Genomic DNA, 26,851 nt, shown 5'->3' on the forward strand with positions numbered 1-26,851 from the left:
TGAGTTTTGTACATGTGAAGGCCACACACCTCACGGCTGGTGGCCTTTTACCAGGAATAAGAGTCAGTTTAACCCCCTGATGGAAAATCAAGCAAGCGTTTATTTCACACGAGTGAGGCATCTCAAAACACACGCTGGAAATGCTGCTAGTTTACAGTATGCAAACAGCTGCTTCCTAGAAGTGACCCATTTACTTTATTTGGAAGACAATGTACCTATGAGGGGACTTCAAAAAATTTGTGGAAAATGGAATTAAAAGCAGTTTGGTGCCCAAAGCTTTTGAGATCTAGCATAGCTTCTTCCTCATACACATTTTTCCATGAACATTCTTGAAGACCCTTCGTATCACAGATCAGCTGCTTTTACGGATTCTTTTACTACAAAAGTTTAACTCACTGTGAGCCTTGGTTAATTGTAGAAGGAAGGAGTTAACACTTTTTATGACACTGAGGTGGAGTTGCCAGTGAAAAAATAGGTGTTTTCCACTTTTCAACACACCCTCAGTAAAGAGGGGATTTTTCTTCTTGATGTAACATTTCCACCTAGCTATCAATCAGTAGGTTTAATTTTTTTTTAAATTATTGTATTTATTTGAAAGGCAGAATTACAAAGAGAAAGAGCGAGTGACAGATAGAGATCTTCCATCTGCTTGTTCACTCCCCAAATGGCCACTCTGGCCAGGGCTGGGCTAGACTGGAGCTTCTTCCAGGTCTCCCACATAGATGCAGGGGCCCAAGGACTTAGGCCGTCTTTCATTAGTTGCCTAGGTGCATTAACAGGGAGCTGGATCGGAAGCCAGGACTTGAATGGGTGCCCACATGGGATGCAGGTGTCGCAGGCAGTGGTTTTACCTGCTACACCATAGCGCCAGCCCCCAGGTTTAATGTTTTTTAAAGCAATAAGTGAGGAATTTTAGCATTAGAGCTAGAAGCTGTGTAGGTAATTGTGTACTTGTTAGAATAAACTGTTCTATGATTGGATTTTTCAATGCCAAGTTAACTTTGTGTTATAGCAATTGGGAAAGAATAACAACAAGCAAAATTAGTACAAAAACAGCAATGTGTTAATGGCTGAGATTTGCTCAAACAAAATAATCTGAACAATACTTCGTATCTCTGAGCATTATCAATTAAGTATATGTGTTAAAAACAAGAGATCTCTAGGAGGCCTTGAAAGTTTTTCGATTGCTATCACCTGCATTTTAGTAACACACACTCTACTGAGCAACTGTCATGTGCCAGGTAGTTGGCATTCATTCCTTCTAATCCTTCACTTATTCAACAAATATTAATTCGGCACCTACTGCTTGTTGGCACATGTGCGAACTACTGGGCTACAACCCTGAACCGGATAGCAGCTCCTCCCTTCCAAGTTGCTCTGGATCTGCAGGACAGCCAAGGGTGCTGTAAGATGGCTAATTTTATTATGGTTTTACAAAGGAAGAAAACCACTGGGAGGCCTGACCAAGACAGGGGCCACTACCCAAGCTTCTACCATGTAAAACTGCCCTCCCCCGCCCTGCCAAGTGCATGCCTGTTTTAATTCTTTACCATGTAAAACTGCTTCCCGCCCCCACCTCCACCCCACCCCCGCCATGCATGCCTGTTTTAATTCCTTTATCTTTGCAGAAGGGTTTTTACCAAGTACTTTTGAAAATCCTTCCTTCAGCTGGAAGGTAGATTCTGTTGTTTAAAACTTCACTATTCACAATCTTCTGGTAATATTTAAAAACACACACACAAGTATTAAGTACTTGTATGTTTTGGATTGGGCATGGGCTTAAATAAAAGATGCAAGTCTAAACAAGGCCTAAAACGCCACATTTCTAGCAGAGGTGGCAAAACAGAAACTTAATTGCAAGGTGAAGGACTCATAGGCCTGTTATTTACAAGATAGGCAGCAACTTGGAGCTCTGGTTTGCTCTGGGTTTGTTTCTACTTTTTCCTGACCGTACATTGTCATGACAGGGGTGGCAGACAGATGCAAGAGCCATTGGAGGCATTATTTGAGAAGCAGGCAAAGAAAAATCCTGTGGACTGAAGCTCTGCTAAGCCTCGCCTCTGTAAGCATTTTTGCTTTCTTTGGCTATGCCTCTAAGACATTGTTGCAGTTAATTATCAAGTGACTGTTCCAACTCAAGAGTGATCGGCTGAAGCCTTTCATTTCTTCTGCTGCTTTCTTCTCTGCCATTTCTCCCATCTGATCTAATTTAACCAGACCCCTCCAAGCCATAGCAGCCAGCTGGAAGGCACAACGCTCCAGACTAAGGGCACCACAATGCTTGGCCAGGCCCCTTCCCGGTTGGTTCCCCAAATGTGGTTTCTGCAAAATGCTCAGCCTTGCATTCACTCACTTCCCATCAGCCTTTTTACCTACAGCCCCTCTTTCCCTACCATCGGCCTTCAACACTCTTCCGTCACTTCCTTGGCGAAGGCCTCTGCCAATGGCTCAAGCTTGCAGAAGGAAGCCCTAATGCGTAAGGGCGACCCGGAAGGCCCTTTAGTCTGGGCTTCATGCCCACCTACCTTTCCAGCCATCTCTCTTATCTTGCTATACCAGAGGCATGCACAGGATCACTCTATGTTCCCTGCATGGTTGTGATCTTTCAGGTCTCTCTTCTCTCCACGACCTTTGCACAAACTAGTGCAGCTGCTAGCAATATGCCTTCCCTCTCTCTAGCTAGGGAAATGAAACTCCTTTTTGAAACCCAGATAAAGACTTCTCAGTAAAAACTTGTTTTGCAGGTGACTGGTCATTCTCTCCTGTCTGCTTCCTCCATATGTTGCATTAGGTCTTTTTATAGCACTGACATCACAGAACTATTATTATTTATTCAGTTTTTACAAGTTGAATCTCTAGCTGCTCCTTTTCCCTAAATTCAGCTAACTCCTCTTAACCTGTTTTTCTGACTCTTCTGCCCTAGTGTGGAGCAGGGCACCAGTAAAATACCCCTTAATAAAGTCAAAATTAATAAGAAACAAAAGCACACCTTAAGAAATATGCAATTATTCCATACCAGTTTATTGTAGGTATTGTTTTTCAAAAATTATAACATAAATAACCTTTCGTGTCATAAAATAACTTAGTACAATTTATAATAAAACTTTTGAGAATTTAACATCTCATCAAAATACAATAAAATATGGTTTTAAAATATGATTAACCCTTTTGGCTTTTCTTTTACTTGAGGGTATATAAACCAAAAATATCCAACCTACGGCTGCACATTTAAACTTTTAACAAAGCATGTCTGGTTTATTTTCATGGTAACTCAACCATCCTAAATTAATACATAGTTTTCCTTCCTGCGTGGTTCTTGGTAATTGTGTTCCTTTTGATTTGTATTTCTGTTTCCACACAGCTTCCTTCTTCATTTTCACCTCTTGCCAGCTGCAAAGTCACCTCTCTCCGGGCCCCCAGAACATGTAGTTGAACTCAGCCTCTTGACATCAGTTTCTGTAATCCTTGCATCAGTGTAGGGAGTAACTGCTTGAGTAACTACAAAGGTATTTCAAAACTTCAGTGCAATTTGGTTCAGTTATTTTCATTCAGATGCCATCACCGTTCAGGAAGATTAATCACTGGGACCCACTGATCCATGTAGCGACTCTCCCGGCAGAAACAAATAAGTTGGCTTAAGGCAGGATCCTTCCATTGCGATGAATGTGGATTCTGGGGGGAGAGGGGGGAGATAAGAGACATAAATTTATTGCTAAAAAATAAAAACAAAACAGCATTTGCTTACAAGTACTCTACTCTTGATGGGAAGACATTTGAACATTCTATATTGTGGCTGCAAGGCACAGGGACAAGTTACATGCACAATAAATAAAGTTTCTTCTAGGTAACTGGGATACGATCTCAGCGACGTCTAAAATGTGCAGCCAGCACTGAGCCACACCTGTTTGCACGGTACTGGCTCAGTTTTGCATGACAGTTATCACTCACAGATTTGCTCTACCAAAGCTGTACCCTGGCAGAGCCCTGGGAGAAGCAAGACTGAGAAGCAGTTCCAGGCTGTGCACACAATGGGAGCTACCCAGCAGCTGGCAGAATTTGCCACCTGTTATCTTCCCAAAAGACAGAACAGTACTTGTCAGGAGCAGCAAAATCATTAAGCTTCACTACACCAGTCAAAAAAGACAGATTTCAAATGCCTGCACATTTACCTCGGAACACATAAGGTACCTAGTCCCAAAGGTTTGCATCACAGCAAGGAAAAGGTCCATTTAAAAAAATGCAAGATTGTATATTAAAAAAAAAATTCCACTCTATCCTCTTAATGTATTTCTAGGGAATTAATAAGTTCTGTCTCCTACACCACTTCTATTTTTAGCTTTAACTGGCAGAGAATAAGCTGACTCCTTAATGAGGGGTGAGCCAGGAATTTATTTGGCTTTATCTAATCTGCCCAGCTAAAGGAATTAGTCACGGGAGGTAGTGCAGATGTAGGTAGGGAGTAGCTGGGCTGACTGCTGACTCACAGGGATCTCTTCCGCTGCTGGCTGCCTCCAACGTGCTCAGACATGTTCTTTAGCAGAGAAAATCGTGATGATGAAACTAGTCCATCCCGGCTGAAAGTCCGCCTCACTCCTCAGTGGGCCAAAGGCGGCCAGGCTCCTGACCCCCGCCCCCGCCCGGGCTGCAGGCAGCCGACTCTGGACTCCCTCCCTTCCAGGGCTGCGGCCCGGCCCGGCCCGGCCCGCAGTCCCCCAGGCCCTTACCGTCACCAGCACGCAGTGCAGGTCCGGCGGTTGCGCGGCGCCCTCGCTGGCCGCCGGGCTGGCGTCGGTCTCCAGGAGCAGGAGCTTCGCCAGCCGGCCCGGGTTGCTGACGCGCAGGATGTTAATGTCGTTCTCGCAACAGAACGCCTGGATCAGGGTGAAGTGGATCTGCAGCGCCACATCCCTGTCGTCGTCCTCGTCCGCCGCCAGCAGGCACAGCACCACGTTATCCGGGTCCCTGCGGGCAGCGCGCGGGGCCGGTGAGCACACGGGCGCCACCGGCCCGCGTGGGCGCCTGACACTCCCGCTCGGGTCCCCGGGGTCTGCCCCCCACCCCTCACCACCCGCCGCTCGTCGCAAGGCAGCCTCGGGGACAGATGGAAGGCGGCCGGAAGCGGCGCCGCAGGGCGAGGGGAGCGCCCGGGAGCGCGACCCCGGCGGGCTGGGGCGGCCAGGGGCACCAGGGGACAGCGGGGGCCCCACTTACACGTTGAGCAGCTTGGCCGCCTCGTACACACCGACGGTGATGGTGCGCTGACTCAGGGCTTTGCTCAGCACCTCCTCCAGGGCATCCCCCACCTTGTCCATCCTACACGCGGGCAAAGGCGAGGGGGCACGTCAGTCCGTGACCTCGGAGCCGCCGCGGGCCCCTGGCCCCGCACCGCGAGCCTCGACGAGTGCAAGTGCCGCCAAGCACCCCGGCTTTCTGCAAACCCAGGGTCTCCCGCCCCGTCACCCCCACCCCCCTCCTTGACCCTCGGCACGCCCAGAAGCTGGGGTGTCCGGTGAGGAGCCCCGACAGTGCTTCCCGCCACCCTCCCCGGAGGACACTGCCCCCAGACAGCTGCCCTCTGCCAAAGTCTCTGGGAGCGGCGGCCGGGCTGGGGGCACGCGCCTTGAGGGTCCCTGAGGGAGCGAGGGCTGGAGGTGCCCTGTGCAAACTTTGCCGCCCGCTCGCCCCTCCACTCTCCGCAATCCGGGTGCAGGGAGCTGCGCGGGCAGGGCGCGAGGAGTTCAGGTCGCAGACGCCAGCAGCCGACTTACCTTTCGGTCTTCTGCTCTCCAGCCGAGAATTCCTCCAAAGTCATATTGCAACTGCAGGTCCCTCACAGAGAGAGCGCGCGGCGTGCGGGCGGCTCCTGCCACCGTGGGCGCGCGGGCGCCTGCTCCCCGTACTCGCTCCCAGGCTCTGGTGCAGTCCGGCCGCCCCTCTTCCGTCCGGGCTCCACCTCCAGCGCCTGCAGCCACCGCGCCGTCCTCTGCTCCCGCCCGCCGGCTCTCGGCCCCTGGTTTCGCCGAGGACCGCGACACCACGACCGCAAGCTGCCACACAGCCACTGCAGGACAAAGGGCCCCGGGGTTATCCGACCAGCCCCCAGCCAACCACTTCGTGCCTTATTTGCATACGGCACGACCATTGGGCTATGCAATCAGCCTGGTTTGGGCAATCCGAACCCGGCTCCTGGAACCAGGCTATTAGGAGCGGAAGGGGGCGGAGTCACGCGGGAGGCGAGCGTAGGGGACTGGGGCGGTCGGGGCGCAGGTGGGCGGGGCCGCGAGCTGGCTGTTCCGCGGTTGGTGGGGCGGGGGCGGGCCGAGGGCTTTGTCGCGGCGGGAGGCTGAGGCCGGTTTGCTGAGTGTTTTTCTAGTTGGTGCACATATTTAAATTATCGTTTCATGTCTTTTGTTTTCAGGGTTAATGCACCCAAGTGCGGTAATTATTACTAAGCTGGTTACATTTAAAAAAAGAAAATAGTGTGTCCAAACCTGTAGGGCAAAGTTTACCTCAGCAGTGTTGTTTATCAAAGGCTAGCTAGGCGAAGCTGCTTATTAGTCCTAGTAGTATTTCGGTGCCCTGTTGGCTGGTTTGATTTATTTTTAGAAGGTTACAAGGGTTGGAAGCTCAATAAAGAAAAACCAACACATTTGTGTTCAGGGATGGCAGAGAACCAAGCTGGCGTCTTTTCCCGCAGAAAGCAGAGAGGCTACCGAACCCGCCCAGTGGGACTGTGGAACTCCAGGGCTGGTTGGGATCTGTGGGGAGCTGGTGACCACATGTGTGAGTCGCTGCCTGACAGCCCACGGTCACCTTTCTCAAAGAGCCCCTCGCAGAGAAGGCGCCTTCTGCACTGACACCCGGCGCGGGAGACACGCATCCCACGCCCACGCGAGCTGCCAGTCTAAATTCAAAATTCTGTCTCCGTGTGCCCTCGGCTTCCCTTCATAAAGCAAGTGAGTGTGTCCCTACCTTCCCCAGGCAGCCTATGATCTCACCGTGAATTATTGATGTTAGATGCTGAATCATGAAGCTGTAGCTATAGGTCATTTTAGTCATATGCTACAATCTCACCTTTGGGATAATGGCAACTTGGAGGTGGAAAGCAGACTTTTCTAACTGCACACTTCTGGAAAACAAACTTTAATGTGTAGGCTTTCACTGAACAGTTCAAAAATCCCTTTCTTTGTTTTTTGAGTTTGTGCAATAAATGCAAAAACAGTTCTTAAATTTACTGAAGTCACCCAACCTGGTGGAAATGCCTTCCAAATGCTTGCGTTCAAAAGAGTGCTTACATTATTAAGGTCACTCTACAGTCGAAGGTCACAGAAGTAAATTTTTGCAAGGGTCCCTGGGAGTTCTGTACCCTTTTATTTGTATCATTCTGCACAAATTATTCTCCAGCTCTCTTAATTTAATAGAAAAAGTGATAGGTGGGATTTTGGTTCCTTAATTGGCACTGCCATTTTGCATTGGATCCCTGATGGTGTTGTCAGTAAGGGACAATGAAAGGAATGCAAAGGAGTAAAGGAACGGTGGTGGTCAGTGCAAGGGGGCTTATGTTTATCAATTCCATGTGCAGTCTTTCTAAAGAATTCCTCAGCATTGAAATGAGGTGGGCATTGAAATATTTTCAGTTTTTTTGTCTTAAAAGGATTTATTTATTATTTATTTGAAAGGCAGAGTTACAGAGAGACAGGGAGAGAGAGAGGGAGAGAGATCTTCCGTCTGCTGGTTTACTCCCCAAATGGCTGCAATGGCCAGGGCTGGCTGAAGACAGGAGTCTGGAACTCCTTCCAGGTCTCCCACATGGGTGGCAGGGGCCCAAGTACTTGGGCCATCTTCCACTGCTTTCCTAGGTGCATGAACAGAGAGCTGGATTGAGTGGAGCAACTGGGACTCAAACCATCGCGCATATAGGAAGCTGGCATTGCAAGTGGTGGATTAGGGGCCGGCTGCAGCTCCCTGACAGAGAACAGAGGAATAGAGAGTTTCTGCACAACAGGGACTGTGATTTCATCAGGGTGGTTCCCTCAGCACCTAGCACAGTTCCTGTATTTAGTAGAAGCACAGTCGATGTTTACTGAGTTGAATAGGATCTGAGAGTTCAACAGCATATCAGAATCCTGCAGTCTGGTGCATTGTATGAATTCTGAGAGTCCACATTTAACTTTAGTTTAAAAAAGCTTTTTTTATATCCTGCTATACAACAAGACCTGTATAATTCCTGGTCCTTTGCCTTTAAATGCTTGCAGTCTAATCGGTATGTCCATGCCTGAACTGGATTTTGGGACAAAATAGTATGCACTGTCATCAGCTAGCTATGCTGAAAGTCTCATGACTTTAGTCATCTGAATGGAAGCTGTGGGACAGTAGAACCCATGTATTGTTTACAACAATTCAAATGAACCCTAGTCCTCCTAGTACCCCGCCCAAGTCAACTATGTACAGTGAAAATGTAGTGTAAAACGGTTATTTCCTAGTAGAGACCTAGTTCCTCACTCAAAAACTAAACTGCATGCTGTGTTTGGCTTCATGGGAAAGTTATTTGCTCTGGTATTGTGGGGGTTTTCTCTATGAGATAAGCTCAGCCTTCCAGTATTCCAAACTGTTCATTTGTCATACTTCCTGACTCAGATATGTTACATCACTTTGCCTCATTGCTGAGTCTACCTGGAATGTTTCACCAGTGATTATCTTCCACGTTGAGCCTCATGGCTGGAAGTAGAAGCTGCATCTGGCTATGCTTGGATTGCAGCTGTACATTAGAATGGTCACAGATGATTTACTACATAAATGCTTAATAGTCTTGCAGAGAGCTGGTCACCAATGGTGAAATCAGAGAAATTTCTCTATCATTATGATAGATAGATAGATAGATAGACAGACAGATAGACAGACAGATAGATTTTTGCAGTCAGCCTGTTAAGTACAATATGTGAAGTCACTTTAAAAACTACTCCAGGTACCCCCGGGTACTATAGTGCACAGCACTAGAATGACCTTATGGTCATATTTGTAAGGATGCCAAATGGTTATATTTGGAAATCATGGAAATGTGTACTCAAGAGTTGATAAGTTATTTTGGCACTGCTACCTACTTTGCAGATTAAAGATCTTTTTGATCTTTAGATTCATTTTTATTACACATAGATTCCTACTGCTGGTTCTATAATTGGTTCTAGAATTATAATGTTTCTTTCTGACCAAAACTAGTCAGTGCTTTAACATCTGAAAGAAACGTGATGCTTCAGCCATGTGGTTCAGCGGCTCAGACCACCCCTGTGGTGCAGGGTTCTAATCCTGGGAGTAGACCCTCTCCAGGAGCCAGGCCCAGCTTCAGCTGCTGACTGTGTGGGGCTTCCCTCTGGACCAGCACCTGGCCAGGCCTGCTTGACCCAGGTGTTGTGTGCAGCTTGCACTGTGGCCCTGGGCTACAGAAAAGGATGGGGGGGGGGTCCAGCTGATGAGGGACGCCCAGAGTCAGGCCCAGCAGTTTATATGGGTCCCAAGTTTGACATCAATGTGCTGGTTTCACTTCTGAGGCAAGAAAATGCAAGATACACTGATGTCATCAAGTTTGCTCCAGAAATAAAATACACAGATTATCTTGTGATTAGTGTTGGAACTTCCACCCTGCACTTACATCCCATGACCTACTACACTGTGAAAATGTACAAAAACCTGAAATGTGAAAGCAAGCCTCCTGTTAAACACTAATGACTGACTCTCTGTGGATTTTGGCAGCATGGGGATTCATTTGATGTTTCCAGAAACCAGAGAAACCTATGAATTAGAGGAACTATGGACCCTATGTTCTTATGATGACCAGTTAGCTCAGGTAGCACCTGAGACATTACCTGAAGACTTTATTCTTGGAATAGAAGACAACACTGCATCCCTTACTCCAGCAGAGTTCAAAAAGCTACATGAACTGCTTTAGTCACTTCAGAAAGATAAAAGAAATATGATGCTTGTTATTTTAGTATCAGACAGCTCATCGTTCACATTAAGAGATTAGGGGCCTCCACCTATGGTGCTGCACGGACATCCCATATGGGTGCCCATTCATATCCCAGCTGCTCCACTTCTGATCCAGCTCTCTGCTATGGCCTGGGAAAGCAGCAGAAGATGGCCCAAGTCCTTGGGCCCCTGCACCCAAGTGGGAGACCCGGAGGAAGCTCCTGGCTCCTGGCTTCCGATGGGCGCAGCTCCAGCTGTTGTGGCCAACTGGGGAGGGAACCAGCGGATGGAAGACCTTTTTCTCTGTCTCTCCCTCTCTCTCTCTGCTGTAACTCTATCTCTCAAATGAATGAATACATTAAAAAAAAAAAAAGAAGAAGAAGAAGGTTAATTAAAAAAAAAAAAGAAAAAAAGATAAGATTAGCCTGTGACAAGATGTGTTTAACCGCTGCTATGGTTTGAATATGATATGGCTCCTGAATGCCTGTTGGACTTTGATGTCCAAAGGCATATAAGTTAATGGTACAAAGGGGGTGAAAACTAAAACTAATTTTTGTCTCTAGGAAGTGGGCTTATATGTAGTATCCTCATGTCCCTGAGGGCATGCCCTTGGAAGTAGTTCTAGAGAAAGTTGTTTGTAAACGCTGGGCTCAGTCACCGAGGTTCTGGCTTGCCCATGCTCCACCACTGGCATCCACTGCCCTCATTTCCAAATGCATGGGGCCACCTGACCTTTTACTGGAACCTTCAAAACTGAGCTAAGAACCCCTTTGGCATGATGGTTTCTTCTGGTATTTCATTATAATGACAAAAAGCTGACCAATAGAACCAGCCACCCAGAACTGTAGTATATTTTATTGTTGAAGACCATAAGGTTTCTAATTTAATTTTTTAAAAAATCTGGTGATTTTCTCAGAGCAGATCTATGAATTTTCCTCATTTTCTTCTCAAAGAAGATCAATCAGACAAGATTTACTGTCACCTAAAAATGTTTCTTGACTTAGATCAACATTTCCATTAGAAGTCACATGAAAGTCTTGTTTGTGTCTCATGGACCATCACTGTAGTGGGCAACATTCTGTGATGGTGTCCATGATCTCTAATGCCTGCTTGTCACACTCTGTATAAACCCCTCCCCTGGGGTGCTGGCAAGACCCACAGATTGTTTCTAAGCAATGGTGTTAGGCTGTCACACCCGTAACTATGTTTTGTTCTGTGGCAAAGGTGAAAGGATTTTGTAGGCACAATGAAGGCCCCTAACCAGCTGACTCTGAGTTAAGGAAAGGGAGATTATCCTTGGTAGGCCTTCCCTAATCAGGCAACACCTGTAGCAGCGGGCCCAAGGCTTTCTCTGAAGAGAGGCTGCCAACATTAGACGCTGTTTCTCCATTGCTGGCATGGAGGAAGCAAACCACAGCTGCAAGGAAGTGAGTTTTTCCAACAAGCTGAGGGACCTTAGAAACAGATCCTTCCCTCGTCAGGCCTCCAGATGGGAATGCAACCTGGCCAAAAGTGACTTTACTTCTCAGATCCTGAGACAAGAAGCCACCTAAGCCATGCCCAGATTTCTGATGGACAGAAACTTGAGCTAATCAGGGGGTGTTGTTTTAAGGCACTAAGTTTGTGGTAATAGGTTACCAATCTTCAAAACCTAATGCTCATAAAATACCTTCCGTGCCATTTTTTTGTGTGTGTTCAGGAAATCCTTGCCCTCTGGAAATTCTCCTCCACTATTAAGAATCATGTAGCAAAGCAATGATGTTGTTTTGAGCTTGGGGCTTACCACCTGGGCACCACTGGCTGTTCACATCTCCCCAGATGAGCAGGGCCCAGCAGGTGGAGTAGCAGATGAAGAGACTCCTTAGGGCGCTCTTCACCAGCCCCCCGCCCTCACTCCAGGTCCCTACCTCCCTGCTGATGAGTGTGCACCAAAGGCCTTCTATCACCAAGGAATGTTCTGAGAGGCTCTGCTTGGTGAGCTAATCAGTGGTGAGGAAGTAGATAGTCTGAGTTGGTAACTGGCTGTTGGTGGTTCGTTCTTGCATCCTGAACAGGTTTTTTTTTTCTTCAAGATTTATTTATTTATTTGAAAGTTAGAGTTACACAGAGAGAAGGAGAGGCAGAGAGAGAGAAAAGTCTTCCATCTGCTGTTCACTCCCCAACTGGCCACAATGGTCGGAGCTGTGCCAATCAGGAGCCAGGAGCCAGAGCCTCTTCTATGTCTCCACGTGGGTGCCAGGGCCCAAGGCTTTGGGCCATCTTCTACTGCTTTCCCAGGCCATAGCAGAGAGCTGGATCAGAAGTGGAGCAGCCGGGACTCAAACCAGCGCCCATATGGGATGGCGGCACTGCAGTCGGTGCCTTTACTTGCTATGCCACAATGCCAGGCCCTGAACAGGTTTCTATTACTCAAGTAAAAGAATTCTATTCACCCATCAACTACTTGGTGAAGTTTTTTTTCTTCCTGACTTTGTAACAGCTCAGCCCTTGGACCTCGTCTCTTGTCCACGTGTACTCTCTTGGTGACCTCATCTGGTCTCCTGGCTTTAAATATTTATGTGCTGATGACTCCCAAATGTATTTCCAACCTGGTCAGTCATCTCTTCTGAGCCCCAGAGCTTATTCACCATCTCTGTGCCAGTACACAAGAAGCATCTCAAGCTGAAAATAAAAATTTGCCCTCCTGATTGTCCTCTTAAATCTGTTCCTAGAGTAGCAGCTCCATTCTTCCCATTTCAGCCCCAGACCTTGTTTTTGTCCTTGGCTCGTTTCTCTCACAACCCACATCCAGTTGATGAGGAAATCCTATTGGCGGTACTTCAAAATGGAAAATTATTCCACTGTTTCTCACCACCACCTCCACCACCATCATGCCCCACCCAGATAAACGTCACAGCTAGTCGCTCTCTGCTTCTGCTCTTCCTCCCTTTCCTTCCAGCAGCCAAAGTGATCCTGTAAACAGAGAGGCAATGCATGGTCAACTCTGACCCAAACTTACCAAAAGCTCCTCTTTTCCACCAGTAAAAGCCAAAATTCTTGTTAGAACTTGAAACACCCACTGCGATCTGTTTCCCATGATGATAATGTTGAATTGTTTTAGTAGTGATGACCGCACAATTGCTAATATAAAATTCTTTGAGTAGTGCCTATAGGGTGAATTGTATGGAATGTGAAGTATATATCAATTAAGCTGTTATTTTAAAAAATCTGATCTCTATTTCAACCTCTTCTTCTACTCTCCCCATGCTCCTTCCTCTCTAGCCACATTGACCTTCGTGTTGCCCCAGGGCCTTTGTACTGACTACATGTTTGGATATTTCTCTTTCCGCTGCCCACTGCAAGTCCTCCTCTTAATGAGGCCTCCCCTGCCCACTCTGTGTAAGCTGAAATTCTTCTGCTTCTTGGTGCTGCTGATTTCCTAAAGTCCCATCCTCTCTCTTTTTAAAACCACACCACTGAAAACATTCTAATATAGATAATGGTACTTCCAAACAAAAATTCATAGAAAGTGGAATTAAAACATAAGTGTACTTTGGTGCAAAACATTTTGTAATCCATGCACATGCAGAGTTTCCAAAACACTTATGGAAAATGTGTGTTATGAAAAAAACTATGCATGGATTTCCAAGCTTTTTTTGTACCAAAATAAGCTTATCTTTTAATTCCATTTTTCCATGAATGTTTTTAAGCACCCTTGTATATTTTACTTACATGTGCCATTTGTTATCTTACTCTCCTCTCCTTTCCACCCTAGTCCCCAAGTATCAATTCAAAAGAGTAGGATTTTATTATGTTCACTGACTGATCCCTAAGTGACTAAAACAGAGTAAACCCCTAAAAATGTCTGTTAAACCAAATATTTTTGCATAAAAAGGATATACAGATTTTAAACCAGGACAGAGGACTATAAACCTCTGATCTCTCATCTTAGTAGAAAGGAAGTCTGGATTGAATCCTATTTGGCTACTTGTGTCTTTTCTTACAGGGGACTGTGCACCTTATCAGCATTTTGTGTTCTTCTTCATACTCCCTTTACCCACTCATTGTTTTTCTTGTATATTTTTTCAGAAGCCATAAACTGATGCATTTTGTAAACTAAGGATTTCTGACCTCTACCAGTCTATATCGTATATACACATAAAAGCCAGTAGATTAAAAGGTTCTTAATTGCCAAGCTTCAAGGCTCATTCTTTCAATGTGGTATAAAGAGATTATTATGATGAGGAAAACAAACTTGAAAGGTTTTATGAAGGTGAGTTTTGAAGTGGACTGTTTAAAAGAACAAGATGGTATGTTTCGTCATAGAAGTAACATGCAGGAAACACAGAACTGAAATGAAAGAAATAGAGTAATATCTAGGAGACTGAAAACAAAAGAAATAGGAGTAAAGGAAAACCAGAATATTCTCTGTTACTGTTTGAACTTTTACCTCTCTCTCTGGCTTTAGTGCTTGTAAGCAGTTAATCTTTATTAAGTGGAAATTTCAGTAAAGTTTATACTTGGAAATGGCTTATATTTTCTCTTGTTCTGTGAATAATATGCATTCTTATAATTCTCTTTGGTCCTCCTTTGGCAGTGAAGTGTCAGACTCAAGGTCGTGAGGATATTAAATATTAAAACAGGATAATTTAAGATTGAGTCTTGTGATACAGTGATCAGAGGGCTGAGGATAAGGTGTTTTGGAGCACTTGCTCTGGGAAGGCTGGTCCAGGAGCTTGGTCATGGCCATATTTGTCTGGCAGTACTCCTTCTGGCTACCATATGACTTTCTATTGTAAAGATCCAAAGTATCCCCATTTTTAGTAACCAAAGAATGCAGCGAGCAGACTGTTATCTGACTGTCCATTATGAACACTTTACTCTGCGTCATGGGTCCTATCAGTTTGTAGCAAAGTGATGGATTGCATTTAGCATTCTGTTGTTGACCTATCCAGATTTTTGCCATATGTTCCTGCTCATCTCCTTAAGATACAGAAAGGGAAGGCTTATAATGATGACCAGCTACTAAGCAGAAATGTGGCAGGGATTCTGCGTCCTCAGCTGGAGCCTCACCCCCAGCAAGCCATCCTCCCTATTTTAGGAAAGCATCACCATGCAATACAAGGAGGCTTGTCTGTGGACTGATTTGGTTGTTTATAGTTTGTATCTGGTCTGTATTTGAGGAAATTTTGAAAAGATGCTGTAAAATTAAGAGGTATGGGGCTGGCATTGTGGCACAGTGGGTAAAGCCACTGTCATCCCACATGAGCACTGGTTCGTGTCCAGGCTGCTCTTCAGCCCCAGCTCCCTGCTGATATCCTAGGAAAAGCATCAGAGGATGTCCCAGGTATTTGGCCCCTGTCACCCATGTGGGAGACCAGGATGAAGCTCCTGGCTCCTGGCTTCAGCCTGGCCCAGCACTGGCCGTGATTGCAGCCATCTGGAGAGTGAACCAATGGCTAGATCTCTCTCTCTCTCTCTTTCTCTCTCTAACTATGACTTTCAAACAAATAAATAAATCTTCTAAAAAAATTAAGACGCATGTGGGTGAGTTGCATGCACAGTCAACGATGCGCAATCTAATGTGATTAAATGATGTATGATTGTAGCAAGGTTGATTACCTGCTCTGTTCCTCAGTTTCCTTATTTGTTAAATACTTGTGAAGTTCCATTTCTTAGGAGAACTCCCTTTCCCCCACCAAATACATAGTAGGCATGCAACCCCTCACATGCAAAAATAAGAGAAAAGCTGTGTTCTGTCTGACATAGCCAGATGGGAATGGGGGTGAGGGGCAGAAGTCTGCAGGTTCAGGCTTCCTCTCACTCCTCCTGCCCCCTTAACTCACGCATAACCCTTGAGACACATGTTGGTCACATTGGAAATGGAAAAGTTTGTTCTGTAAGATGCTTCCAGCTCCAGCATTTACTATTACTTTTTTACTTAGTAACTTTGTTATTCTGTAATTATGCTGCAGTTTTCTGCAGTCACTAAAAAACCTCTCATACCTTCCCTTCCAAAAAAAAAAAAAAAAAAGGTTAGTTTTCTGAGCCTTAAAAATCCAATCACCAGGGAAAGTGTCTCGATAATTTTAAAAAATGCATCCATTTTCCTCTGTCTTGAATCAGTTTTCAAAAATTTCAATCCATCTCTATAAGCTAGTTGGGGTTACACTGTAATTTGCCTTGTTAACCTTAATAGATTGCCTGGTTACCAAATGCTATGGAGTGTGATTTGGCACTGTGTCTTAATAAACAGGTCGCACCTGGGAGCCAGTGGGAACTCTCCCATCTGAGAAAACAGCTACAACAGATGGTAAAACGACTGAAAACCAGGTGGGGGTCATTGTTCAATGACCATCTGAATGAAGTTGGGTTAATTTGGAGTGGCTCTAATTATCCCTAGCAACTGGACCCTCTATCCATGTTAGAAGTTTGGGTTTATATCTTTTATGTAAACTATCAAAACAAGCCCATCTGTGAGCCTGAAGCTATCCTTGCCTTCAATTCAACCACAATGGACAGCGTGATTTCTTTGGTTTCTAGCTATGAACAGCCTTAAAATACTGGGTTTCCCAACTCTCTGCAGTTTACTTTTTCTTGGGTTACTTTTTGTCATCCCTGGCATGAGTCTTTTCCTTCCTCCTCTTCTAAGTTTTTATTAAGAAAAAGCACTTGTTTTTAACCTGAGACACTTATGAGCATTGTGTTAAAAAATCGGTGATGTCAAAACTTCAACCCCTGTACACCCCTTTAGAAGAGCTTTTCTTTTTCTAAAAAAAAAAAAAAAGATTTTAGTTATGTATTTGAAGATCAGAGAGAGACACATAGAGATAAGAGAGAGACAGAGAGAGATTGAGAGAGATCTTCCATTCACTGGTTCACTTCCCCAATGGCTGCAGTAGCCAGTGCTGGGCTAGGCAGAAGCCAGGAGCCCAGAACTCCATCCGTTCTCCCACAGGGGTGGCAGCAGCCCAAGCATTTGGGCCATCTTCTGCTGCTTTTAGGTGCATTCCCAAGAAGCTGGATCGGAAGCAGAGCAACTAGGAATCGAACTGGCACTCTGATATGGGATGCCAGCATTGCAGGTGGTTTAACCCACAACACCGGCTGCCAGATTTTCTTACAAAGTGTATGAGCCACAGTGGGTTCAGAAGTTGTGTCCTGACCAACCCAACAATAGCTTCAAAACCTATCAGCTTCTTTAAAGATACATATTTTTCTGACTACACTTGTTATTTTTGTATAAAAACAGTTGATTTATTAAATGCCTATCATATGCTTGACACTATGACAAAATGTTTATTATATGACATCATTCCCTTATGATAATTCATGCTGTGGGTACTATTCATTTTATTACTGAGTAAGTTGTAGCTTCTTAAGCTGGTTAATAGTTCAATGGAACCAAAGTAGGTTGCAAACACACACCTGTACGCCTCCAAATCTCACTTTAAGCCATATCCTCCTCCTCTGGAACACGTGCAGTGCTATGGCCTCAGTGTCGTGTTCTGGATGTGGACCCTGGGAATCAAGCTTGAGCAAGTCACCTCAACCCTTTTGTTTCTTTCCTGCCAAAGGCTACCTCCTAAGTTCATTAAGATTAATTGAGATAATGCATGTTAAGTACAGTGCTTCATACACAGCACATAGTAGGACACCACAAGTAGTCAATATATGGCATTTATTTTCTGATTTTCCTTTCTAATTTGATTTACTCTTTTGTCTAAGTAAAACATTGTCTTTATTTCCTCTTTTGCAAACAGTTGGGCAGCATTGTTGATGACAAAGGTGGGCTTTCCAGGCCTCACCTGAGATAGGTACCTGCGCCTCACCTGAGATAGGTACATGCGCCTTTTCACCGACGAACAGAGCCTTCTCCATTTGTGTTCTGTAGATCTTTAGGCCGTTTTGAAAATGTGAGTGATGACTTTCTGCATGCTGAGGAACTGGCCTTCATGTTATTCAGACCCTTCCTGTGTGTGTGTGTGTGTGTGTGCACACGCGCGCTAAATCCAGAACAATGAGTTTCTCAAATTCACTGCGGAATAACCTTGTCTTTCCTTTTATCCTCAGAGAGCTTCCTGCATTTGTGAGCTCCTTTCAGAATCTGCGACTGCAGCCTCCACATCTGGGTCCTCCTGCTGTAAATTAACTGGTGGCTCCCGTAAATGGCAGGGGTGGGGGCTCAGGGCAGGCTCAGAGGCAGGCCAGGGTGCCGACGCAGCGCCCCGGAGCTGGTTTGCCTTGACGTCAGATAACGCTGATGTGCACCAGATTGGCTCGTAGTACCAGTAAAGCTGACCCCTCCCACTTCCCCTAGTGCCCCCGAGCTTGCCAGAATGCTGGAGACCATTATGAACTCACAGTTGTCATTTGATCTCCATCTGGCTGCTGTCACCGAGGCTGCCTTTCATCGCTTGCCAAAAGTGTAAAGCCAGCGATGTTTCTCTTGCTCACAGACCTTGGCTTCTCATCCTTGCTTTTCTCATTTTTCTGGGTAGATCCAAATACTTCTTCAGTCTGGGTCTCTGTACCACCACCATCAGGAAACTCACAAGTTCCCGCTAGACTATTTATCCGTGTGCAGCCTTCGAGGTGGACTGGATTCAGCGGTAGATGTTTTGGACATGATGGAAGCGGACTGTGTTTTTGTTAGCTTCAAATCCTATGCCTTAAGTTTGATGTAGTTTGAATTCCTGGTATAAATGTGAGATTTGTGTGTATAGCTCACACTGTGGTGGATTTTATGAGGATGTCACAATTACGTGGGTCCCTGTATTGAATTAGGATCTACACAAATTCAGCAATAAATTGAATAGTAACACGTTATAAATTGGATCTTATAACAGCTTAATAATCTGAAGGGGACAGAAGAATGAATTCCGAGATGATGCTCAGTGTGCTTTGTCAGTGGAGTGTTCTTCTGAACAGAAGGTGATTGTAAATCTGGTGTCTGCTTGAAGATTTACTGTTCCTGACCATAGTTAAGATTTAGTGATCTTAGTGCCGTAGCCTGAAGATCATGCTTGGTCAAGGAAGCTCTTGCCGGCTGACAGCTAACATCCAGTTGTCAGTGGTGGCGATGACGGATATCATCGGCTCTAGATGTTTTAGAAACAAATTTAGGATCCTGGTTTTTATGTAGGTTGACAAGTTAATTCTCTAAGAAGTGATTATAGCAAACCTTTTCTGTAAGTCCTTGGTGTAGTTTACTTGAAAGAATTTGAGGGTACTGTGTGCTGTATGACTACAAACTGTGTGCATAAAAAATTAATTTGGAAGGACAAATTTGGGAGTTCCTCTTTGAATGATAGGATTACAGATAATTTTGATGTTCTTATTTTTGCTTATCTTTAATTTGGCAATGTTTAATAAGCATGAATTACTTTAAAATATTTTTAAGTGATTTAAAATTTATATTCAGTGAAATGCACAAGTCAAAAGTGTATAACTTTTGACAAATGTATTTGCACATACAACCCAGTCAAGATAGAAAGCTGAGGGCCAGTGTTGTGGTGCAGCAGGTTAAGCCACCTCTCAGGATGCTGGCATCCCACAGTGGAGTGCACGTGTGAATCCCAGCTGCCCTACCTCTGCACCAGCCTCCTGCTTATGTGCTGGGAAGACAAGAGAAAGTGGACCAATTATGTGGACCCCTGCCTCTCATGTGAATGGAGTTCCTTCCTCTTCCTCCTGGTTTCAGCCTGTCCCAGTGCCAGCTATTACAGGGAGTGGATGGAAGATTTCTTTCTCCTCTCTCTCTCTCTCTCTGTACCTTTCAAATAAATAAGTAAATAGATCTTTTTGTAAAGAAAGATTTAACCCCCATGAAGATATATCAACAATTAAGCTATAACATTTCCATTACCCATTAAGCTCTCTCCTGCCCCATCTAGTCAATTCCTGCATCCCATAGGTAACCACTTTTTTTTTTTTTTGGTAAAGATTTTATTTATTTATTTATTTGAGAAGTGAAGTTACAGACAATGAGAGGGAGAGACAGAGAGAAAGGTCTTCTGTCCACTGGTTCAGTCCCCAGATGGCTGCAATGACCTGAGCTGTGCCGATCCGAAACCAGGAGCTTCTTCCAGGTCTCCCACGTGGGTGCAGGGGCCCAATGACTTGGGCCATCTTCTACTGCTATCCCAGGTCATAGCAGAGAGCTGGACCGGAAGAAGAGCAGCTGGGACTAGAACCGGTGCCCATATGGGATGCTGGAGCTTCAGGCCAGGGCTCTAACCTGCTGCACCACAGCAGCGGCCCCAGTAACCACTGTTTTGATTCTTGTCATATATCACTTATTTTTAAATTTAAATATTTTTATTTACTCAAAAGGCACTTATCCAGATGTTTTACTCCTTAAATGCCCATAATGGCTAGGGTTGGGTCAGGCCAAAGCAGGATCTGGCAATGTAATCCAGGCCTCCCATGGCAGGTACCAATAACTTGAGCCTCCAGGGTCTGCATAGGGATGAAGCTGGAATCAGCAGCTAGAGCCAGGAATTGAAATCTGGCACTGTGATATGGAATACAGGCATCTTAACCACTAGACTGAACACTGTGCCATGTAGCAGTGTTTTATTTGTTTGAAAGGGAGGAAGGAGAGAGAGAGAGAGAGAAATATATAGAGAGAAATAGAGATCTTCTATCCCCTATTTTACTCCTCAAATGCCAGCAACAGCTGGGGCTGGACCAGACCAAAGCCATGAGCCAGGAATTCCATCTGGGTCTTCCACATGGATGGCGAGATCCCCAGTACTTGAGCCACCACCTGCTGTCTCCCAGGGTGCACATTAGCAGGAAGCTGGATCAGAAACTGAATAATTGGGACTCAACCCAGGCACTCTGACGGGACTCAGATATCCCAAGCTGCCACGCCACAATGCCCCACCCCCAATCACTTTCTGATTGAAAAACTCAGCAGATTTTAAAAAGAAGCTTCTATATAAACTTAGGTAGGATACACACCCACAAGTTGAAATAATTCCCTGCCCTCAAGTATCTTACCTTGTCAGTGTGAGATGAGAAAAACAATGGACAGATTAGGAGACAACACTTAAGAGTTAAATCATGTAGCCCAAACGAACTGAGAAAAGCAACATAATCATGTCAGAGTTCATGAGATCTTAGATCCATTACTTCATTCCAGTAGCAAAAGGGGAAAAGTTTATTAGATTATAAACTTCAAGAGGCCAAGCACTATGTTTATCTTGTTCATTGTATGTTCAGTGCCTCACACGTTCCCTAGCAGAGGACTGACTCAGTAAATATTTATGGTCCGAGTAAGTTGACACTATTTATTCAGTTAGTCAACAAGCATTTATTTACTCTTCCAGCAAGCATTTACTGAGTCCTTACTGCATGCCAGGGATCTTGCTAAAGCCTGAGGTATAATGGTAGAATGATAGCAGGGTCTTTAACTTCAAGGAACTAACAATGGTATCCTGTGGGAAGACTGATGTTAACAGTATTCCAGAGGCAGATAGAATAAGTCTGTGAGGGCTTAAAGAGCAAGGAGAGTGCTGAGCCTGAAGCCATATCAGAGGTAGCATTGATTTGGGTTAGCATTGTGGCAGAGTGGGTAAAGCTGCTGCCTGCAACATCAGGCCAGCATCCCATGTCCCGGCTGCTCCACTTCTGATCCAGCTCCCTCCTAATGGCCTGGGAAAAGCAGCAGAAGATGGTCCAAGTGTTTGGGCCCCTGCTAGCCATGTAGGAGACCCAGAAGAAACTTCTGACTCCTGGCTTTGGTCTGGCCCAGGTCTGGCTGTTGAGACCATCTGGTGAGTGAACCAGCAGATGAAAGATTCTCTTTCTTTCTCTCTTCCTCTCTCTCTCTGTGTCTCACCCTCTCTTTAACTCTGACTTCCAAAATAAATAAGTCTTAAAAAAAAAGAAAAAGAGATAGCACCGAGTCTTGACAAATGACCAGCCATGAAGAACAAATGTACAGAGGTGTCCAATGTGACCCTAGGTCCTGGCATGAACTCCTCGGATGATGATAGAATCACTTAATTTTTTTCTCTCAGATCATTATGCAAAAGAGACCATGCTCATCGATTGATCCAAACAAACGTCGGTTGGCCACAGTTCAAGCTATGGATCTATAAAGTGTCCATCACATACCTGAGGGCAAAGGAAGTGATTTGGCTGGTGCGGGGCAGAAGGGTAACTCAGAACGATTGTCTGGTGCTCACAACCTGTTCTTGTGGGTATTTCTTCTTCCTCTTACCCATGTTCCTCCCTTTCTGCTACCAACCCTTATATCCTTTCCAAGTATCATCTTTTCTAAGATAGTTATAGATAATTGTGGCTGTAAGGTAGGAAGACTTTTCTTCCCACCTCCCAAATCCTCACATACCTGGAGTCTGCCTTTTTGGAGGAAGGGGATGTATGTTAGGGGATTGAATGGGCCACAGAGCCACTTGTTGAATTGTTATTTCTTGGAGTAGGGAGGCTGCCCTTGGGCCTTGAGGCATAGACTCATCATATTGTTCTCTGTTTCCCCCACATTTTCTTTCTTTGGTATGTTTTGGTGGATTTCGTGTTTGTGTGTTCGTTTGTTTATTTATTTTGGTGCTCTCTGCTTATAGTTTTTTTTTTTTTTTTTTAAGGGAAAAGGTTTATTGTCCGGTGTGGGAAACCCAACAGGCTGCCTCCCTGTGTAGCAGCCTATGCTAGGAGAACAGGTCCTATCTAGCTTTGCAGAGATAAGGAAGCGGGAGCAGCAAATCCTGTTAGGCTGTGGGTGGAGCTGACACTTGTGATTGGGCCATTTGGTCACTTGACTTCTAGTAAGCCAGGCTGTGCTTAGGAAGATGGTACCATTTTACTAACATTCCCCCCTTTTGTTTTTTTTTTATAAAATAAGTGTTATATGGGATTACATTGGCAACAAAAAGTCCAGGAGGGGTGGAGGGACAATGATCTATCTTCTAGAGCTGCTTCCTGCTGACATGGGGTGACGAGTTACTCTCGGCTGCCATGGGGCGATGTCTAAAGACATGATGTCCTGGATGGGGAGCCGAGTATATCCTGGTGATAGCATTTGGTTGAGCACCTGGTTGGTGAATGGTTTGGTTCATTCCATTATCACTTCCCGTAAACATTCAGGAATTTTGGAGGGCCGGTGTGTGCATGGAGATCGCAGAGCATTTGGTAGTGAAGAAGGAGGTCTGGGGGTGAGTTCTGTGGTTGGCAGAAGTCCAGGGTCCCAAAGCAGCTCACATCCCTGAGGGGAGAGCAAGGTCGACAGGAGAGCCTGGTACCAGGTTTCGGCACCAATGAAAGGAAAGGCCACCACCAAACACACCAAACACCAGAGTAAGGGAGAAGGTTTATTGCTGGGTGGGGAAACCTGACAAGCTGCCTCCCCGCGCAAGAGAGAACAGTCTTACAGTAGTTTTTGTTTGGAGCACTAACTCTGTGGTCTTTGAAAGTTACTTAACTTATCTGAACCTCAGTCTCTTCACCTTAATTGGAGGATCAGTGTCAGCAGATTCGATGTCTTCCACGTGGTAGTTTCTCAATATCAGTTGCTTTCCCCACTCACTGGTTCCACTGGTGGGAATCCTGGACTCAGGGAGTCCCTCTCAAGCACTCAGTTCTACAGCTTGGCTTAGTGGTAGTGCCACATCGGATGGGGGAAGTATTTCTCTCATTTCTATTCCTTTTCTTACTTGCTCAATCTGTGTGGACATGACATTTTTGAGGGATGTTCTCACCAAGTTGTAAATGTATATGCAATAATAACATGGACACAGCAGTTATTAAGGGAAAGAGTGTGATTAGATCTGCACAAATTCATCCCCACCATGATAAAGCAATTCAGTGAGTGTACTGTACTGACTCCCAATCACAAATCGCCTTCTGTGTGACTATAGTGTCCCTCAATTTGAAGTGTACACATATGAACAAAGCCAAATAACCCACATTATTCATATTTATGAATGATATGTGTATTTACCTAAATCAGTTACCAAGAGCTCAACATCTTTTCATTCATTTAGTCATGCATAGTTGTTAAGCACCTACTATGTGCTTATGTATCAGGTAATACACCATGTGCTGGCTCTGCGGTGATGAATAAAACAGAATTCCAATGCAGTTAACACTGAAGACACACATACTTGAAATAACTAAGCACAAAATTAACTGCTCAGTTATGACTATGGTAAGTTCTACAAAGAAACAATTACAGGCTATTGTGAGGGTTTATAGCAGGGGGATCTGGTAGGGAGCACTAGGGAAGACTTCTATAGAAATTACTGAACCACCGAATGGGAAGGCAAATGCAACCCATGGGAAGAAGGCAAGGGAAGAGTTTCCCATGGCTTAAAGAATGAAGATCTTGAGTTTCCCAATGTTGGTGTTGACCTCTCAGGATCTGACCTGGGAGAGCTGATTCCAGGTCTCAGGGACTCTGTGTCTGATGCTGGAGTCACTAGAAGCTTCCCACTTAGTTGTACCCAAAGGGAAGAAACTTTCCTTGGAAACTAATCAATCAGTTACATTTGGAAGAGAATTATACAGGCTTCAGATATCCTTTAATGTCTGTTACTCAAGACATACACAGGCTACCCAAGAAGCTGACTTTACTGAGGATTTGTTTTCTACCTCCATGAGATCTTTCAGTCCTCCATTAGCCTGACTGCAGTTATAAAGCCTGTTTTATATCCAGAGTAACTGAAGGTGAGAGCTGTTAAATGACTTGTCCAGCATCACACCTGTACCACCTCTCAGCCATCTGATAGGAAAGTGTTTCTCTTTAGAAACACTTAGAATAGTAAATGAAAGTTCAAAAAGTGAATTATCACTGGAACCAGAAAATGAACTGTAGTACAATCTGCCACGTTCCCATCTTAAAAAACTGTTATTTGACAAAGATAATTATGAGTCATGAGCAAGTCCATATTTCAACTATTTAAATTTCTGTATGACGATATTCTAGTTTGCCAAATTTTCTCAACAAAGAGATGAAAAGGAAGTTAGCACAATTAGGAGAGTATCCACAAATAGATGGAAAAACTGGATAGAAGAACACACCTTTACAGGGTTAAGAAGAAGTAATTTAGTTGTGTGAACCAACGTCAGTTTCCCAGGATCTAAGTGTTTACTGTCTTCATATCAATGAAACTGATATTGCTGTATTTACCTAAAACTTCCAGAGCACTAATGTGTTGTTTAGTTTTATCTTTATTATATTCAAGAGCACGTTCAAATAGTGCCAGCACACCAAAGAGAACTCAGGAAGCTTCCTGGGAACATTTTGGAACTTGAGAAATCTTGTCTGAAGGGTATAAGGATCATTTCTTTCTATTTCATGGGAAAAGCTCAAATGACCCAAAAAGCCATGGTCCTTTGGAAGGAGATCAAGAGACAAACAAATAGACTCTTCTTGTGCTTCTTTGCTTGTGGGAGGTACAGAAGTGGAAATTTGCACAACAGCTTCCTTTTTGTAGTTTTGCATTAGGCTTCTCCAGGATGGGGATGTTCTGATATAAATGATGCTGAGTAATTGTATTAAGAATCTCTTTTAATTGTACTGGCAGCCTGAAGCAAACTGCTGGTTTTCTCTTGAACCCCATGCTGTTGGTTGAACCTTCGGTCCAAGTCGCTTTCCTTTTGGGCTCTTTGGGTATCTTACCTTAGGAATTAATTCCTGCAAAACTTACCTCCTGTTCATTTCTTAGGTCTGTCTTTCTTGTATGTCCCCACAGAAAAGGCCAAGTTCAAGGCTTCAACCTCTCTGGCTGGTACAATTACCACTGCTGATGTGCTTGCTGTTCCTGTTTTCCTCTCTTGTCCTCCTGTCTACTCCCAGTAGAACTACCAGGAGTATCTTTTTACAAATGAATCCAATCAGATTGCATCCTATCGAGAACACTTTTATAGTTTTTAGTTAACTATGGGACAAAGTCCAGGCTACTTAGCACGATCTGGCCTCTCCTGACCTCACTAGTGTCATTTCCTGCCTTATCAAGTACTTCTTCCCCAGGCACTTCTTGTTCCTGTATCACGAAAGCCTTGATGGTGCCCAGCAGGTCTGGCTTCATGGGAGTGACAGGGCCCTGAGCCTCGAAGGAGTCCTCGTTCGGTTTAACGCTGTGCTAAAACTGTTATGAGGTTCTTAATAATTTATGCACAAGGGTTCCCACATCTTCATTTTGCACTGCAAATTGTGTAGCCAGCTCTGGTGCACAGACACCATGCTGCTTCACTTCTTTGTGTGTCGCTTGCACTTAGCTTTCCCTTCTCTGTGTTTTGCATGCCCTTCCTTGTCTTTCAGACCTCATTTGAATACCATTTCTTTAGTGAAGCAGCCTGGAAATCACGTCCCTCCACTGCCCCACCCGTGTTCATCACTCCATCCTCTGGGCTCCCCTTTTATTTTGCATATATGCCTACTGTAGTCTTTCTGCATTATATGTGATTAACCACGTACTAGTCTGCTTTCCTCTATCCACTTTTTTTTCTCTTTTTAAATATTTTATTTATTTATTTGAGAGAGTTATAGACAGAGAGAGGTAGAGATAGACGCGAAAAGTCTTCCATCTGCTGGTTCACTCCCCAAATACCCACAACAGCCAGAGCTGCGCCGATCTGAATCCAGGAGCCAGGAGCTTCTTCTGGGTATCCCATGTGGGTGCAGGGGCCCAAGCACCTGGGCCATCTTCTGCTGCTCTCTTGGGCCATAGCAGGGAGCAGGTTCAGAAGAGGAGCAGGGGCTGATGCTGTGGTGTAGCAGTAAAACCGCCATCCACAGTGCCAGCATGCTATATGGGTGCCAGTTCGAGTCCCAGATGTTCCACTTCCGATCCAGCTCGCTGCTATGTCCTGGGGAAGCAGTGGAAGATGGCCCAAGCCCTTGAGCTCCTGCACCTGCATGGGAGACCTGGAAGAAGCTCCT

At 44.9% G+C, this 26,851-nt stretch overlaps 1 protein-coding gene and 1 long non-coding RNA gene across 3 annotated transcripts in view; one reads left to right on the top strand and one right to left on the bottom strand.

The window, feature by feature from the left end:
- Nucleotides 1-3,000: 3,000 nt before the first annotated feature.
- Nucleotides 3,001-6,206, bottom strand: GADD45A (growth arrest and DNA damage inducible alpha). 2 transcript variants are annotated; one of them, XM_070076976.1, is made up of 5 exons: nucleotides 5,769-6,080; nucleotides 5,212-5,313; nucleotides 4,725-4,962; nucleotides 4,485-4,531; nucleotides 3,001-3,672 (listed from the first exon to the last, which is right to left on the bottom strand). In XM_070076976.1, the coding sequence occupies exons 1-5, from the start codon at nucleotides 5,810-5,812 to the stop codon at nucleotides 3,636-3,638; spliced, it is 468 nt and encodes a 155-aa protein (XP_069933077.1). In that variant the 5' UTR covers nucleotides 5,813-6,080; the 3' UTR covers nucleotides 3,001-3,635. The 2 variants fall into 2 exon arrangements, with proteins under 2 accessions (XP_069933077.1, XP_002715979.1); XM_002715933.5 differs by lacking the exon at nucleotides 4,485-4,531 and having other exon boundaries at nucleotides 5,769-6,206.
- Nucleotides 6,207-6,584: 378 nt separating this feature from the next.
- LOC138850416 (uncharacterized) overlaps nucleotides 6,585-26,851 on the top strand; it is a 67,810-nt gene continuing 47,543 nt past the window's right edge. Inside the window, exon 1 of the long non-coding RNA XR_011390154.1 lies at nucleotides 6,585-6,956. This is a non-coding gene — a long non-coding RNA (uncharacterized lncRNA). The remainder of the gene's footprint in view (nucleotides 6,957-26,851) is intronic.

Source organism: Oryctolagus cuniculus, chromosome 7, assembly GCF_964237555.1.
Source record: "Oryctolagus cuniculus chromosome 7, mOryCun1.1, whole genome shotgun sequence".
NCBI lineage: Eukaryota > Metazoa > Chordata > Mammalia > Lagomorpha > Leporidae > Oryctolagus > Oryctolagus cuniculus.